The following is a 17,636-nucleotide window of genomic DNA, read 5'->3' on the forward strand; positions in this document are numbered from 1 at the left end:
GGACAAGGGAAACAAAAGTTTATGACTGAAATTGTGAAACTGGTCAGCAACCTTGCAAGGTTACTTATACTTCAAAACCCCTAAAAAATTTAGTATGCATCTAGACAACTCAAAAATTCTTGGAAAAATTCAAGTAGGCCCAAAAAATGATGTAAGATCAAAACTATAATATTGTAAAATCTTGACAATGTCTCAATAGGAAACAAACATCATTGGAAAATGGAAAGCACTCAAAATGATGAAAATCTTGTGACAGGTTGTTGAAATACCCAAATTTGGGGTTTGAAATGGGCTCTAGTCTTGTAGTTTAAACTATTCGCTTTGTAGGGTTAGTAGGGACTTTATGTGCATATATTATGGTCCATAGGCCTTGTTACTTAGTCAAAAGCTCTAGCTTTTCAAAGTTTGAACCTAAAATGTAACTTTTTGTGGGAGGGCTTCTTATGATTCTTTTGTGATTGCCATTTTGTTTTTGTTTCATCCTCGTCCAAGGATAAATTAACTGAACCAAATTAGTTCATTTCCACAAAAATTGAACCAAAATCTACAAAATCATACTTTGAATTGAATCAAGGTTTGATATGATTTTGGGTGAAACAGATTTGCATTGTGGAGATTTATTAACACAAAAAGTAATCTATGAAAAGTGTTGAGATTTTGATTAAATGAATGACATAACTTGAAGATAGGTCTCTCCCTCTATTTATAATACAAATCAAATACATTTTAATGACAATAATACCCTTACTAACCCTCACTAATTAACATACTAACACACTCAATAATAATACTAAAAGACATAACCTCTAACACTCATACTAACACACTTAATAATAATAATACTAAAAGACATAAATAACCTCTAACACTCCCCCTCAAGTTGGAGCATAAATGTCATATTGTTACATATAAATTTAACACGAGCAGCCCCCAGCGCTTTGGTAAACAAATCAGCAAACTTCATATCAGACTTCATATAAGCGGTAGTAATGAGCTTTTGCACAAGTTTCTCCCAAACAAGGTGGCAATCAACTTCAATGAGTTTCGTCTGCTCATGAAAGACCGGGTTGGATGTAATATGAAGAGCAGCTTGATTATCACACATCAATTTCATTGGTAGAGAATGTGAAAACCCAATTCTTGCAATATGTTCTTCAACTAGACAAGTTTTCAAGTAGTGTGAACCATAGCTCTATATTCTGATTTAGCACTTCTCCTGGCTATCACAGTTTATTTCTTACTCTTCCAAGAAACTAAATAACCACCAACCAAGAATAGTACTTGGTTGTGGATCTCCGTTCGGAAGGTGACGCAACCCAATCTGCATCTGTATATGCATAGATATAAGTGTGACCTTGATCACGATATAAAAGACCTCTCACAGGTGCACCTTTGAGATATCTCAAGATGCGAATCATCCCAATGATTTGTCATTGGAGAATCTAGAAATTGATTCACAACACTTGTTGCAAAAGATATGTCCGGTTGAGTGACTGTGAGATAGTTCAACTTTCCAACAAGTCTTCGATATTGTCCAGTATTAAGTAGCAAATCACCATATTCGACACTAACTTGCTATGAAGATCCATGGGTGTATCAACTAGTTTGGATCCCAACAATCCAGTTTCATCCAACAGATCAAAAACATACTTCCTTTATGAAAAAACAATTCCCACACAAGATCTAGATACCTCTATACCTAAAAGGTGTTTCAACAGTCCCAAATATTTGGTTTGAAACTTAGTTTGTAGAAAAATTTTGAGACTCTTAATGCCTTTATAATCATCACCTATAATAACCATATCATCCACATAAACAACAAGAAGGATCCTACCTAATGAAGTATGACGATGAAACATTGAATTATCCACTGCATACCGTCGAAGACCAAACTCAAGTGCTACAACATTGAAACGACCAAACCATGCTCTGGGAGACTATCTTAAACCATATAGTGCCTTTTTGAGCCGACACATTAAGCCTAACTCCCACTGAGCAACAAACTTAGGTGGTTGCTCCATATAGACTTACTCCCCAAGATCACCATGCAAGAATGCATTCTTCACATCTAACTGATGCAGAGGCTAGTGACAAGCAATAGCCAAGGAGATGAATAGACGTGTTGATGTAAATTGGCCACCGGAGAAAAGGTGTTAGAATAATCCAAACCATACACTTGAGTATACCCCTTAGCAACAAGATGGGCCTTTCGGCAAGCCACAAAATCATTAAGGTTGACTTTCAAAGTGTATACCTAGAGACAACCAACCACAGACTTGTCGGGAGGAAGAGATACCAAGTCCCAAGTGCCATTGTCCTGTAAAGCATTCGTATCTTCAACCATGACATTCCTCCACCCAAAGTGGGTTAATGCTTTTAAAACAGATTTAGGAAGGGTACTAGATGATATAGCAATAACAAAACAATAATAGGAGAGTGATAAAGAAATTATAACAAACACAGGCTTTGGTACGAGAAAGGATGGGGCAGACCTATGTAAGTGTGGAATATTTGCAGTGTTATGGGGTTTATGATTGGTGTGTAATGCAAGGATGTTCAATGGGAAAAAATTAAATGAGGCGCTGGTTTGGGGAAAAATTCAGTATTTGTCCTCATTTTGGTCCATGAGTTTAGGTTTTTTCAGAGGAGTAAGTTTCCATGAGTTACGTAGAGATTGTAAGAACAATTTGGAATGCTGATTTATTAGCTTTTACTGAATAATTCTGTCAAGTCCTTGTTTTTGCTGGTGACCGGCCATGACTCCATCTAAAATCCAATGGAGTCACAAGGCCTAGGCAAAAATTTGTTTTTCAAAACCATCATTTGAAAACAAGTTAGTAATCACTTAAGAGTGAAAATTTGTTGAAAACACAAGATACATATTTCATAAAACCTCCAAATAGCATGCATTTACACTTTTTTTTTTTCAACATAGCAGTGCTGTCTCAACTAGATGCATATTTTAACTTAAACAAGTGCCAAATTCCAGCTTGGCCAACCACCTTTTAATGCTGAAATACCCTCCGGAGGTTTAGGGCCTTTCACCCAAGGGAGACACGATCCCTACTTGCTCAAATTCTACAATATACAACCACAAACAACACATGGGGCTAGCTATTTCGCAATGAGCAGTTCAACATATGCATACTGATGCCATAGCAAGTAAAACCATCATACTTACGAGATGAATATCTATGATCTATCACGTAAAAATTTTCCAACTAGACAAAATATGAAGCTATGATAACCGAAGTGAACATATATGCAGCCATATCAAGTAATTAGGAAAAAACAAGCCTAAATCCCTTACTAGGATTCAATTCCATGAAAGTTTCTACCCCCTATTTCCTTTGAATACCCAAAATCCCTACGTGAACAAATGAAAATTAAGAACACCTCAGCTTCTTCAAACTTAGTTTAAGTTACCTTCGGTATTTCCTGTATTTTCTTTTGATTTCCTCTGAATTTCCCTTATTTTTTACAGAGTTATCTCTCTCTCACTCTCTTTCTCACACACACTAGGGCTTACAGTAAGATTATTTGGTATTCTTTTTGTGTTGGGGTTGCTCTGCAGGGCTGGAAAGGTCAAAATAGCAGCTACTTGCTGGCAGGTGCTTGCCAAGTGTGTTCTTCTAGGCTGGAAACATGGCAGGAGTGGAGCAGCTGGTGGCAACAACGGTCCTGCAATGCTTCCATCTGTGTGCTAGGTGTCGGCTTCTGGTCTGGGAGCTAATCGGTGGCTGCTTCTAGTTCGTAGTGCTGCTAGGTGTCACACTTGGTTTTAGCCTGCCCCCATCCTGTTGTCTCTCTCTGTTTGCTCCAACTGTTATGTTTATGCTTTAGGATATCCCTCACAATTTCCTTTCATCTGTGCACCTTCCTACTACTAAGTCAAATGGAATTTCCGATATCAGTTAACACAGCTCAATTAATGAGTAACACAGCTAGTATAAACTTGTTTAATGCAAAACAAAGTGAGGTCATGCTAATATATCAAAGATGTTTAAATTTACCGTGGCCTAAAGGATATGGTTATCACTAATTTCCCCTTGTGTAAATTCTCTTCCTATGAATAAAATTTTCTTTTGCAATAGAAAAAAAATTAAAAAATTTTAGCTTATTTTTTAGTTTTAAATATTCGTATAAAAAATGTATGTATTAAATAAAGAGTTTGTTTAAATGTCCAAAACAATTTTTCATTTTTTATTTTTAATTTCAAAATAATTACCAAAAAGACAACTTATTTTTTAATTTTTCAAAAATTATATAAGGTAATATTTGGGATCATAGGTTTTGATGCCTGAATTGGGATTTTTATGTGGATTTAGAAAAAATTCTATGCATAATCCACATAATTTGAAGTCTTAGATCTGAATTCCATGCTTCCATACACAAAGTAAGAGTTAAAAATCTAGAAAAATAATAGAAAGATGTTTTCCAACTTTTCCATATAAATTTGAGCTATTGGTTACAAGGTGGCATTTATGTAATTGTTTGAAAAATTAAAACTAAAAAATGAATTTATTTCTGCATTCAAATAGTGCCAAAACTGTTTATTGTTGTTCATTTATTTCATGCAAATGTTGTAAAAATGAAAAATTAGCTAAATTTTTTGGATTGTTTGGAAAATTAAAATGAAAACTAAAAATTGTTTTCCACAATTAAATGGGCCCTAAAGCTCCATAAAAAATAATAGGTTTTGTTTGGACTGATATTTGTGAAGATCAACACCAATGATTTGCTTTAGAAGAGAAGGCCTAATAAAGCCCTGACACTTAGTATTTGTGTCCTTCGTTTCAGGAGTGGGGATACTTGCTCTCATTTATATTTGGTGTGCATGGTTGGAGAGGAATGCTAGAATCTTCAAAGATGTGGCTATTACTAACAATTTTCTTTGGAGAAGAGCGGTTCATCTTGTGCTTGTGCGGGTGTTGGCAAATGGGTTTTTTGGTCGTTTTTCTTTGGAAGTCGTATAGTGGGATTAATTTGCTATGTTATGTTGAGTTGTTTTTATTTTTTTTGTGATCTTGTAGCTGTTTTGTTTTTTAATTGTTGTAACTTGTAAAAGGAGGATTTCTTAGGTTTTTTCCTTTTTTCCATTCTCTAATTTACACTCCCCTCTTCTAATATAAATCTTTGTTTATACAAAAAAAAGAAAAGTAAAAGAAAATTAATTTTTGTCCTATTAAAAATGTAGCTTGAAAAATGAAAGTCCAACAAATTTTAATGAAAAACAACAACCAACTCAAATTTGAAATTCCAAATTTCAAATTCAAAGTTTAATCACATGATCACAACTTAAAGCAAGCGAAAAAAAGGAGGACAAAATTTTCAAATTTAAGTCTTAGGCTAAGACACTTAATTGATAGAAAAAATTTGCCTTTCTATTTATTTGATGTTAGATTACCACTCCCCCTTAAAGCTTAAGTTATTTGGTTGTGGATTAACAATGTATATGAAGCCTTAACACTCCCCTACAAGTTCAGCCCAACAGTGCGTGGAGAGATAAACAAGTGATAGATAGCACTCAATAGAGTCAATAGAGGGAACACAATAATTTTAAACACAACATAATAAGCGCAGGCAAGTAGAATAGAACCTAGGACCTCCTCATAACCATGACTCTAGTACCTTGTTAGAATACCACTTTTCCTAAAAGCTTAAGCTATTAGGTTGTGGGCGAACAATGTATATCAAGCCTTAACAATCAATACATGTGATGTAGATTATATATATGATCCAAATATAAATACAAAACACATTTGGGTTTAGTAGTCATGCATTGGAATTTAAACTTTTAGGTCAAGGTTTAGGAAATGAACATATTCATGGTAAGTTAAATGTAGCTCCTATAGAAGATAAGACAAGGAAGGGACGACTCAGATGGTTTGGGCACTTGCAATGTAGACCACATTGTGCGTCAGTGAGGAAAAGTGAATTAGTTACTATGAGGGGTAATAGAAGGGGTAGGGGTAGAAATAAAATAACTTGGAATGAGATAGTAAGGATTTAACAGCCTTGAATTTGTTGAAGGAAATTATCCATGATTGCATAAATTGGCGGAAAAGGATTTGCATAGCTGACTCCTCCTAGTGGAACTTAAGGCTTGGTTTGTGTTGTTGTAGGTCAAGGTTCAAGTCTCAACTCTCAACTTTACCCCCTCTCAGGAAAGGTAATTTCATTTTAAAATTTTGAAGTTGTTCCTTGGGTGTGGTTGTCTTGGATTATTTTGGCCTAGTTTGGTTCGGTTTGATTTAGTTCTTTAGATGGTTTGGTTTCATTTGTCTGTGGCTAAAGTTGGTTCCATCTATTGGCTGAATTAAGAACTGAACCACACCATAAAACTCCTCACTGTTGATTCAGAACATACTCAAATACTCAAAAGAACCAAACCAAACAGTTTGATTTGATTTGGTCCAGTATGGTTTGGTTTGATTCTTTGGTTTATCTGGTTCTGTCTTATAGCCTTAACTATGGTCTCTATCAGTTAGTGCTTTCAGATGAACTGCCAATCCACCCAACATCTTGTATTTCTTGCATTTTATTTATTTTTATTATTATTTTTTCATTGGTTTCTTGTACCTGTGATTGTCATACAATTTCATTCTATAGGTGCACGAAGTACGTGATTTTTTTTGGGATGGGATTCCATATCGAGGTGCCTCATGGTTAAGAGATGAACCCATTGAATTCATTTGGAAGCGGGTAATTTTGGTGCCAGCTTGTGGGGGTCTGATTGTGAGCTTGTTGAATGTGCTTCGAGGTGCTTTGGAAGGTCCCATAGAAGGAATGTTGATATACAAAATGAAAGCTGCACTGCAACCATTTTTGAAGGCAGTAGGTGCTTGTTTCACCCTTGGCACAGGGAATTCACTGGGGCCTGAAGGTCCTAGTGTCGAGATAGGGGCATCCATAGCCAAGGGTGTGGGTACTTTGCTGGATAAAGGTGTTGAAGAACGGCTTTCTCTTGTGGCTGCAGGATCAGCTGCTGGGATCTCTGCTGGTTAGCATTCCTCAGTTTCAAGAATTTTTACAAGTAACGTGCAAATATTTATGCATTTAAATTATGCTATTTTGTTCTGTCTCCCGCATGGTACAGTCCTTACTTAACTCCAATTTCTCTTATAATTAATGTGTTCATTAACTCCAACAAGTTGCATGTGTTTTTTTAATAAGAAAAAGAAACTTTATTAGAATAGCAAGGAGAAAGTACAACGAAGAGAATGAGTCCTCAAGCAGAAAGGGAGAACAAAGGAAAATAATATGATCAACTCAACAAAGCTTTTGAATCATGCTTGACATCCTCAAAGCAACAACCCTTGAAACATCCCGCACCAAAAGCCTAGAGAGATGCGAAACACTGAACCCTATCCCAAAGTATGGACAGTGAAATTATTTTGCCAGGAAAGATAACAACAACAACAACAACAACTACAACAAAACCAAGCCTTAAGTCCCACTAGGTGGGGTCGGCTATATGAATCATGTTTTGCCAATTTATGCGTCATGGACCATTTCTTTTGCAGATTCAGGGCTATTAAATTCTTACTATCTTCTTCCAAGTTATTTTAGGTCTACCCCTACCCTTTCTACTGCCTCTCATAGTAATTAACTCACTCTTCCTCACTGGCGCACTATGTGACCTACGTTGTCCATACCATTTGAGTCAGCCCCCCCTTATCTTATCATCTATTGGAACTACACTTAACTTACTACGAATATGTTCATTCCTTAATTTATCTTTCAGTATTATACCACTCATCAATCTAAGCATTTTCATCTCGGCAACTTTTACTTTTTGGATATTCTATTTCTTTGTCACCCAACATTCTGATCCATATAGCATAGCTGGTATATTATAGGTGTTCTATAAAATTTCCTTTTTAATTTTAAGGGTATTCTATGATCACAAAACACACTTGAAGCACTTCTCCATTTTATTACGACATGCTTTAACTCTATGCATTACATCATCTTCAATTTCTACTTCAGCTTGCATAATAGATCCAAGGTATCGAAATCAATAAGTTCTATTTATTTTTTCAACATCAAGTTTAAATTTGTCTCCAATATTCCTCCTACCATTTGCTGAAATTACATTTCATATATTCTGTCTTATTTCTAACTCAACCTTTACTCCGTCCCTAGTTTCATCAATTAATACAAAATCATCTGGAAACAACATACACCATGAAATCTCATTTTGAATACTCTTAGTCAGTTGGTTCATCACTAAAGCAAAAAGATAAGGGTTCAAAGCAGATCCTTGATGTACACCTGTGGTGATTAAAAATTCTCTAGTTTCTCCAACTATAGTCCTTACACTAGTCATTACTCCATCGTACATATTCTTAATGACATCAATATGCCTACTACATACACCTTTTTTTTTTTTTTTCTAAAACCCACCATAAAACTTCTATTAGTATCCCTATCATATGCTCTCTTTCGGTCAATAAATATCATATGCAAGCCCCTTTTCTTTTCCCTAAACTTTTCCATTAATCTTCTTAAAAGATACATAGCTTCTGTGGTAGATCTCAAAGGCATAAAACCAAATTTATTTTTTGAGACTTTCGTTTCTAGCTTTAATCTTTGTTCAACTACCCTTTCCCATAGTTTCATTGCACGACTCATAAGTTTAATTCCACGGTAGTTATTACAATTTTGAATATCTAAGTACTTTTCCTCCATTAATATGAAATTTTCTTAATTTTTATGATTGTATTAAATAAATTAGTTAACCATATAATTTCGTTATCACCTAAGCATTTCCAAACTTCAATTGGGATGTTATTAGGTCCTATAGTTTTCCATTTTTCATCTTTTTTAGTGCAAACTTAACTTCGTTAACTCTAATTTTGCAAATAAATCTCATATTTTTAGTCTTTTGCTCATTTTTCAAATTTAAGTTTAAGTCTTCTATTTGGTTTTCATTAAACAATTTACTAAAGTAACTTCGTTATCTTTCTTCGATGTTTTCTTCCTTAACTAAGATAATATCATCCTCACTTTTTATACATTTTACATTTCTTAAGTCCTTACTCTTCCTTTCTCTAGCTTTAGTAAGTGTAAATATATCTTTCCCCTTCTTTTGTATCTAATCTATCGTACAAAATATTAAATGATTTGTACTTTGCTTCACTAATGGCCTTTTTTGCTTCGTTTCTCGCCTTCTTATACTTTTCAAAGTTATCCATGTTTCTACATTTTTGCCACGTTTTATACCAAATTCTTTGTCTTTACAGCTTTTTGGACATATTTATCCCTCCACTAACTTCCTTTGCTATTTGAGAATCTTCCCCTTGATTCACCTAAAATCTTTTTTTGCTATTTTTTAATAGAGCTAGCTATTCTACTCTAAAGAGTATTTTTATCTATCCATCCTCTATAGTCCAATCCCCATCTTTGATCATTTTATCTTTAAGTTTTATTATATTTTCTCTCTTTAGGTTCCACTACCTAGTTCTCTTACACTAGTTTATTTTATCATTTTTCTTCCATTTTTTTATACATATATCCAACACTAAGACTTTATGTTGTGTGGTTAGGTTTTCACCTGGAATAACTTTACAATCCTTGAATGATAAGCGATCTACCCTCCTAGTTAAAAAAAAAAATCTATTTGATTTCTATTTTGTCCACTTTTAAAGGTTATCAAGTGTTATTCTCTCTTCTAAAAGCAAGTATTCATTATACTAAAATCATATGACATAGTGAAGCCAGGAAAGATTAACAACATTAAATCCAAACAAATCCTCCCTCAAAACAGCAAAAAAGAGCACAACCTCTCAAACTTCTAGCATCCTTACTCTTCCCAAAACCTACAAAAGTGATACTCAAAAGCTCCTTCGTCAACTTTGGACTTTGCCAAATTCTTCCAATATTCTATTCCATATATCCGAAGCAAATGAACAATGCAAAAAACAAATGTGAGACAATCTTGAAACTACTACTGCACAAGAAGCACACACGAGGAGACAAGCCTTAGAAGGCTTCCTACTCATGGTTTAACGGAAAATGAGGTGGCCGAAACTGATATGGACTGATATTGCGGGGAGGGAAAAATTCATGGCCATAACGGCCGTTATGCCACCGTAATGGATGTTACGCAATGTTACACTTGTAACGGTCCGTTACACTGGCTGACAGTCTAACAGTCCCATTCTCGGCCACTCTGCTTGTCTCCTTTGAATCCACCCACGATTCCTTGCTTTCTCCCTCTCCCAACCACTCATCCTTGGTAGATTTACCATTCAAAAGATTGAAATAAAAAAATTGTGTCTTTGATTTGTTGTTGGAACTTGGAGGCTGAAGATTGTTGCAGTCGGCCTTCGCCTCCTCCATTTCTCCGATTTTAATCTTCGAAGCCTCAAATCTGCCGCCCTCAAGAAGTCACAGCCTTGCAATAGCTCCATGAGTCGCCGATAGCCTTGCAGCAGCTTCGCAAGTCATCGACAGTATGTCTATGTCCTGCAGTAGCTCCCTTCGCCAGTCATTGCCACTCATCTTCGTCTTTGAGACTTGAGAGTTTGAGAGTTGAGACTTGAGAGAGAGACTCGAGACTTTGGGGAATTTGGTCTAGCGCATGCAGGAGAGCTAGATTGGAGATTTGGAGTCCAGCGCACACAGTTGCTGTGCTTTGATTTCGAATTTCGAGTCTTCGACTCTTTGTCGCTTTGAGACTCCTCTAGGCGTTGTAGTCCAATGCACGCAATAGTGTAGGTGCCACCTTGGTCCCTTATTCAGTGATCCTTTTTAGATTCTTAATCCTTACTTTTCGTAATCCTTATCTCTCACTTTCTCTAACTCTTTAATCTCTAATATTCAAGTTTCTTTTTTTTCACCCTCTTGTTTACTTAAATAGTTAAATCTTAAATTAGTATATAATTTATATATTATATTATATTAATATATTATTTATTATATCAATTTTAGATTTAGTTATATATTATATTCCACTTTAATTATTTATATATCATATTATTTATACATTATATGAGGTTTACCTAAAATCCTAAATTTCTTATTGCTAAGATTTGAGAAATAAATTTAATGGTCTTAAAATAAATATGTTGTACATAAATAATTAATATTTTTTTTATTTTATATCTCTTATGTTACTTATAGATAAAATCTAATATTTTAAAATTGTAATTATTTAAATCTTTTAGATAAACATTACTTATTATTTTTAATCAAAGATTATATTTTATTTTTATGTAATAAATATTTAAAATTAGGAGGACTATTTAGTACTTCCTATTTAGTATTTACTAATTATATTATATCTTTCATTTTTTTATAAGGACTGTAACTTTGTATTTTCTATGTGTTTTGTGTAAAGATCATCAAATCAAGTCTATCAAGATGCCACGTGAGAAAGAAAATGAGAACTTACCTAGTGAGGACATTGGATGGCATTTTGGTACTTCGGTGGACGGTAACAGACATATTATTATGTGTAAGTTGTGTGGAAAGATAATTAAAGTTCATGCTTGAAACAATAGTTGACACATAGGGTCAAGTGGTTTGATGCTCAAATGTGACCACACAAGTAAGAGAACAAATGAACATCTGCAACAGTATGCTGAGATGAAAATAGATAACAAAAGAAGGCAAGAAGAAGCAGAGCCCAAATTAGAGGAGATTTTGAGAATTTGAGTGATGAAGAAGACTCAAAAGAAGAAAGAATGAGATTTGCTCGACAAGAAAGCATACAATCACAACAACGATGGGAAAAGAGATAGAGATTTTGAGCAAAAACAATTGGAGGGGTAATATTTATGAAGAGGGAGGTGGCTCTGGTAGTGGGGGTGCTAGTGGTTTCAATAGAGCTCGATCTTATAGTGTTCGAGAAGTTGGAGGTAGTGGATGACAATGGATCAATCCCGATTCCCCTGAAGCTAGATTAAGGGCAATGGATCCTATTTTAGAAAGAAGCAATAGTGCAAAACAATAAAAAATCAACACTAAGTTACTGAAAGGTTTAAGAAGTAAATTAGGAAAAGCAGTTGGAAAATTCCTAATTTATAATCGGATTCTAGCAAATGTAGTTGACTCTCCAATTATGTAGCCTATGCTTGATGTTGCTATAGAGGTTGGAAAGGGGATGAAGGGTCCATCATCTTGTTAGATATCTGAAATTTATTTGGAGTAAGAGTATCAAGAAAGGAAAGATTATATATCTTCTTTTGCTGGCATTTGGAAGGAGAGAGGTGTGACCATTATGTGTGATGGTTGGTTAGGACCAACTAGAAAACACATAATAAACTTTTTAGTTTACTGCAATAGAGGTACCATGTTTCATAAGTCAGTTGATGCCTCTAATGTGTCAAGTTGAGCAACTGAATATTATTTCAAGTAATTTTTTAATTTTGATTGTATATGTAAATAGTATTATGGACTTGTATGTTTTTATTTAAGTAGTAGTAATTATTACATCTCTAATTTCATTTCAAATTAATGGATGAGGTGGTTGAAGAAATTGGAGGGGAGAATGTTGTCCAAGTAGTGACTGATAATTTTTTATTAGTTGAACTTTTAAATTATGCATAATTGCATTAAAAAACTATTATTGATTAATATGTTTGTAAATTTAATTTTAGGATATTTTTTGAACCCCCAATTTCTTTATGGTACCCCACCCTCTCCTGAAGTTGTTGAAGAAGTCATGGATGAGGTTAAAAAAGTGATAACCAAGTTGGTACCCGATATAAATTCTCAAATTCAGGCTATTCATCAAGTAAGTATTGGTTCTATTAAATTAAACAATGAATTATTTTTGTATTTTGTGATACTTTCTAGAATAATTATTAATATATCTAATTAATTAATTATATTTCAAAATCATCCTTTTTAGTTGTTGCTATATCTAGATAGGTAGGAGACATTTGGAACCCCGTTGGCTCAAAGGGCAGTGAAACAAAGAAATCTTGGTAAATATAGCTAAATAATGGATGAATGGATCTATTTTTTCTCTTTATGTTCAAATTTGACTTTTAAAAAATACGTTATATTGACATAAAACTCTCTTTAATTATTCATGCAGCCGAATGGTGAATTCATTATGGCATGTGTGCTCCTAAGCTCCAAAGAATAGCAATTAGAGTTCTTAGCCAGATTACATTAGCTTGGAACTGTGAGCGTAATTGGAGCACCTTTAGTCTCGTCCATACGAAAATAAGAAATAGATTAAAGTACACGAGACTACAAAAACATGTTTTTGTGCATTACAACATGAAGTTAAAGTTAAGCCATACAATGAGAAGAAGCCAACAAGAAATTGAAGATAGTTTCAATCCTTTGAATTTGGATTATATTTTCGAAGAAGATGATCCTTTGAGTCCATGGTTAGAGGAGAGAGAGGCACCATTACTCGACGGTTAGGACAATTCAAATTGGTTATATGAAGAGGTTGGTCGTACTGCAGAAGGAGGTGATCAACCACCAATAAACGTGCATGATTCAAGTTCAAGCCCTGAAGGTACACAAAGTGATGATAATCTTGGTTTGAGCCCTCCAAGTGATGATGATGGTAGTAGTGGTATTGGAGCTGGGGTTAGGGGTGATGGTGGTGGTGGCGGCGGCGGCGGTGTAGAATATGATTATGGGTATGACACAGGGGCATCATTTGTAAGGGATACATATCCTCCTAATCGTTATGGACTACATGATATACCCAAAAATTATTACTTGGGTATTCCTCCAGGGTACCAATCTTCACAACCTAGGAAAGGAGTGCTACTAGTGGTGACCCTAGTGAGAGTCATAGTGCACAAACTAGAAGAAGTCACCAACACCGAGATCGTGATTCTGCTGAAGATTCATATGGTGTGGTTCGTAGTTTTGGTGACTTTGGTTTAGATGATTCATCATCACAATCAAATAGAACTTATCCAACATATCCACCATCTCATGATTCTCAACACTATGATCCATATTATGCGTCTCATCTTTATCCTAGTGGGTCAGGAATCTTAGGATCTAGTGAGTCTTCTTCTACACGCTACCCATTATTTTGGATATGGTCAAGGAGGAGATATGCACCTCCTATATCAGTTGGATTTTCACCACCAGTAGATTTTTAGGAGTAACAACGAAATAACATAAACATGGGTTTATTTAGCTATGTATTTCCACAAGTGTGGGGAGATAATTCCCAATTCTAATCTCAAGATAGAGATGCAGATTATGAAGACCCTTCATGTCGTTCTTTTTGACAGTGACGTGCTATGTTGTAAATTTGTAAAATTATATTCATGTATTCAACTATTGATATTTGATACCAATCATTTTTCAAATTCATGCGTGTGTATATTGAGTATTGATTCATTTTTAGTTATTTTACGTCTTTAATTAATTGATTCTTCATTTTAATTACCTTTCTACATTTTTTTACCCATTAAAGTAATGTAAACTATAAACAAATATGCTTTTTTTTTTTTTGTAAACAATGCACTAAAATTAATATGAAAATCATATTGCCTATTAAAAAGCATTTGTAGGTTGAATAAAAGTTGTCAAAATTCATTAAAAATCATGTATTAATGGATTTCATGCTTATTTTTCAAATTTAGCATGATTGTGCATGTGTGAAAAAAATTTATAACCATTACGCCCACACCCGCGTCTCGTGACACATGTGACCGCGATTTCGAACCATGCTCCTACTACGTGGTAGATTGTTGGTGTTAATTTTGTTATGGACCACCAACCAAAAGAAAATGCCTTTATCTTCATAGGGACTTTAGGTCCCATGTGCACCATGAAGATGAAAAGACAAATTAGACATGAGAAGGTGCCAAAAAAAGGACTTACGTGGATAACCACCTGAAAAATCCGAAAACACATACTAACATCACTCTATCTAGAGCTGACTTTCTAATGCAACAAGCAAAGAAGAAAGCTCCACTCTCTCCCTATCATTCAAATTGCTTCTAAAATGAAAATCCTAGGGAAAATGTCACCATTTGGAATTAGAAAGGAAGAAATAGCATCATTAGGAGAGAAGACAGACGATAGAAACGAGCCACGGAACCTGACAAAGAAAAATATTCCCCCTAAAGTTCTTCCAGAAGCAAATATGATTACCTCTTCGGAGTTTACACTTTGTTAAGAAAAAAAGAGAGGGTAAATCCTATGAAATTAACTTCCAAAGAGTCTTAAAAGAACATCTAAAACCCGTATTAGCATCTCAACCGTTCACCTATAGGACAAACTTGCTTCTTATCCATAAGGAGTTTACATCTAAGGGGAAATTTCCATGACCATTTACCTAAAAGAGCATTGTTTTCCAAAACCAACCCCTCTCCATAGGTTTGCACACAATCTCCCAACTAACCAAATGATCCCTTATCTCACCCACATTCGACCAAAGAAAATCCTTCATAATCCTTGTAAGCCTTTTGAAGTAGTCCTAAGCAGAAGCATAAAGTGGGAATCCTTATGGATAAAGAAAAAAAATTATTAAGGAAGAAGAATGTACAAAGATGATAGGGAATCCTTAAAAAATGAAAATGAAAAAAAAAGAATCTAATACAAAATGAAACCTAAGACGAAGTCAAAAGAGTGAGCCTATCTTGTTGAATATAAGACAAAGTTGTGTTGCCAACACCTTCTTATGAACACCTACATGGATGCAAAAAAAATAGTCTTGCCCCAAATCAAATCTATAGATGAACCACAACCTTGAAAAATCTGGGCCCGTCCAAATAACTCAAATAATTGTAGATTGCAGAGCACCACAAAATCCTTTTGTTCTTAGATGAAAGTGTCGGATGAATAAGGACATGCCCAACACTCTGTTAACAAACCAAATAGTTTATTCCATGAACACCAATTAAAAGGAGTAAATCCTGATGTAAAAAGCTTAGGCCCATGGAATGTAAATCTCTTTTTTGTTGTATTTTGGAGTACATATATGTATCTTTTGTTTTTAACAAATGCTCCTTCATTTTTGGATTATTATTTGTACTTGAATAATGATTTTGCAAACCTTTTTTGTTCCTAAGCTTGTATCTCCATTGGCTTTTTGATGGACACAACTAGTCACATATCATAAATAGGGACGTGAGATTTTCTCTCTTTAGCTACCAATTTTTGTTGGTTTTGTATCAGCTAGACATGAAGAATGCTTTCATACATAGTGATATTGAGACAAAGGTCTATATGGAGGAATATCCAAGGTTTGTTGCTCAAGAGGAGTCAACATTAGATTGTCAGCTCAAGAACTTTATATGGTCTGAAGCAGTCTCTTAGAGCATTATATGGTCCGTGAAGTGCTATAGTACTTGTACTTGAGCATGGTTTGTCAGCCCAATTCATTTTTACCAAGACTATGGGCTTGCTCAATAAGTTGGCCTAGCTTAGTTAAAAAAGAAATTGCTCCTTTTTCAATCACCTGGCCAAGGTCCAGGATGAATACAAAACTTCCTGGCCCGATATACTTTGTCTCCTCTTCCCTAAGAACAACCTTAGCCGCCTCTCCTAGCTTTCAACTTCTTTCGAAACCCTAGAAACTTGGATTGTATGAACATTTTTCTCTGATCGAACAACTTTCCTCCATTTGCAACTATTTCACCCAAATATTTTCCTAACTCCTTTGCTAGGTTGCATAAGTCACTAGCAAAGCTTTGCCATGCCTCACCTTTTGCATTGCCGGGAATGAACATAGAAAATCTCCTTCACTTCTAGCCCAACCTTAACTCTAGGAACTTTCCCACCTTCGTCCACCTTCGTAGGTATACAAGTACCTAGATGTCTTTTATGGACCGTTTTGTCAGAGAGGGAGTACGTACTAGACTTTTAGATGAGACTAGGCCATTGGGATCCTAGTGAAATGTCCATGGATCCTAATAGCAGGTCATTATCATATGTGGATGACATGTTGGCTCACCCTCGAAAAACTTGTTGGAAAGTTAAACTATATCATAGCTCATTTAGCTAGATATACCTTTTGCAGAAGGTGCTGAGATTCAGTTTCTTTATTCTTCCATAACAAATCACTTAGATGCAATCATTTGTATCTTGAAATACCTCAAAGGTGCATTGGGAGAGGTCTCTTGTATTAGAATTGGGGCCACATTCTTGTTTAGGAATGTGCATGTGCACATGTTTTACCCGCTTCCCATTATGTAACATCCGCTACTCCCGCTTCCCGTTACAACTGTCATTGTTACGTTACGTTACTTGCTACCCTGATTTAAAACCATGATTATTGTAGTTAAAAGAGCATCACAGAAGGCAATTTGAAGAGGGACAAAACAGAGTACAAGAATTGTAATTATTTATATAAAAAAGTCATCTGCAACCTATCGGAAGTTGTTCCATCAAGTAGTAAGGAAATTGAGAGCGGTATTGATAAGGGTCTTCTTCCTCCAATACCATATGATTTTGAGGTAGCAAATAGGGATGAGAAGGACGATGATGAGGATAAGTTCTTAGATTTAGAAAATGATTTAAGCAGTTTTTGTGGCTTTGAAAATGGTCTGCTAGTTGATCAGCTGTGAGCCGATTTAGCCCTAGAAGGAGAAAATGAATAAGATCAACTCTCAAGAGATTTTTTGCAAATGAAGGGAAGGAGACATCATTGCAAAGTGGAATCCCCTTACAAGAAACTCAGCATTTAGGTGAAG

General features: G+C 35.0%; 1 protein-coding gene across 2 annotated transcripts in view; it reads left to right on the top strand.

The window, feature by feature from the left end:
• Positions 1-17,636, top strand: part of LOC131160378 (chloride channel protein CLC-e) — a 98,027-nt gene that overhangs the window by 7,392 nt on the left and 72,999 nt on the right. For both annotated transcript variants that reach the window (XM_058116009.1, XM_058116008.1), the window contains exon 2: positions 6,613-7,003. In XM_058116009.1, the coding sequence (XP_057971992.1) occupies positions 6,613-7,003 (391 nt within the window). The remainder of the gene's footprint in view (positions 1-6,612; positions 7,004-17,636) is intronic.

Source organism: Malania oleifera, chromosome 7, assembly GCF_029873635.1.
Source record: "Malania oleifera isolate guangnan ecotype guangnan chromosome 7, ASM2987363v1, whole genome shotgun sequence".
NCBI classification, from domain to species: Eukaryota; Viridiplantae; Streptophyta; class Magnoliopsida; order Santalales; family Ximeniaceae; genus Malania; species Malania oleifera.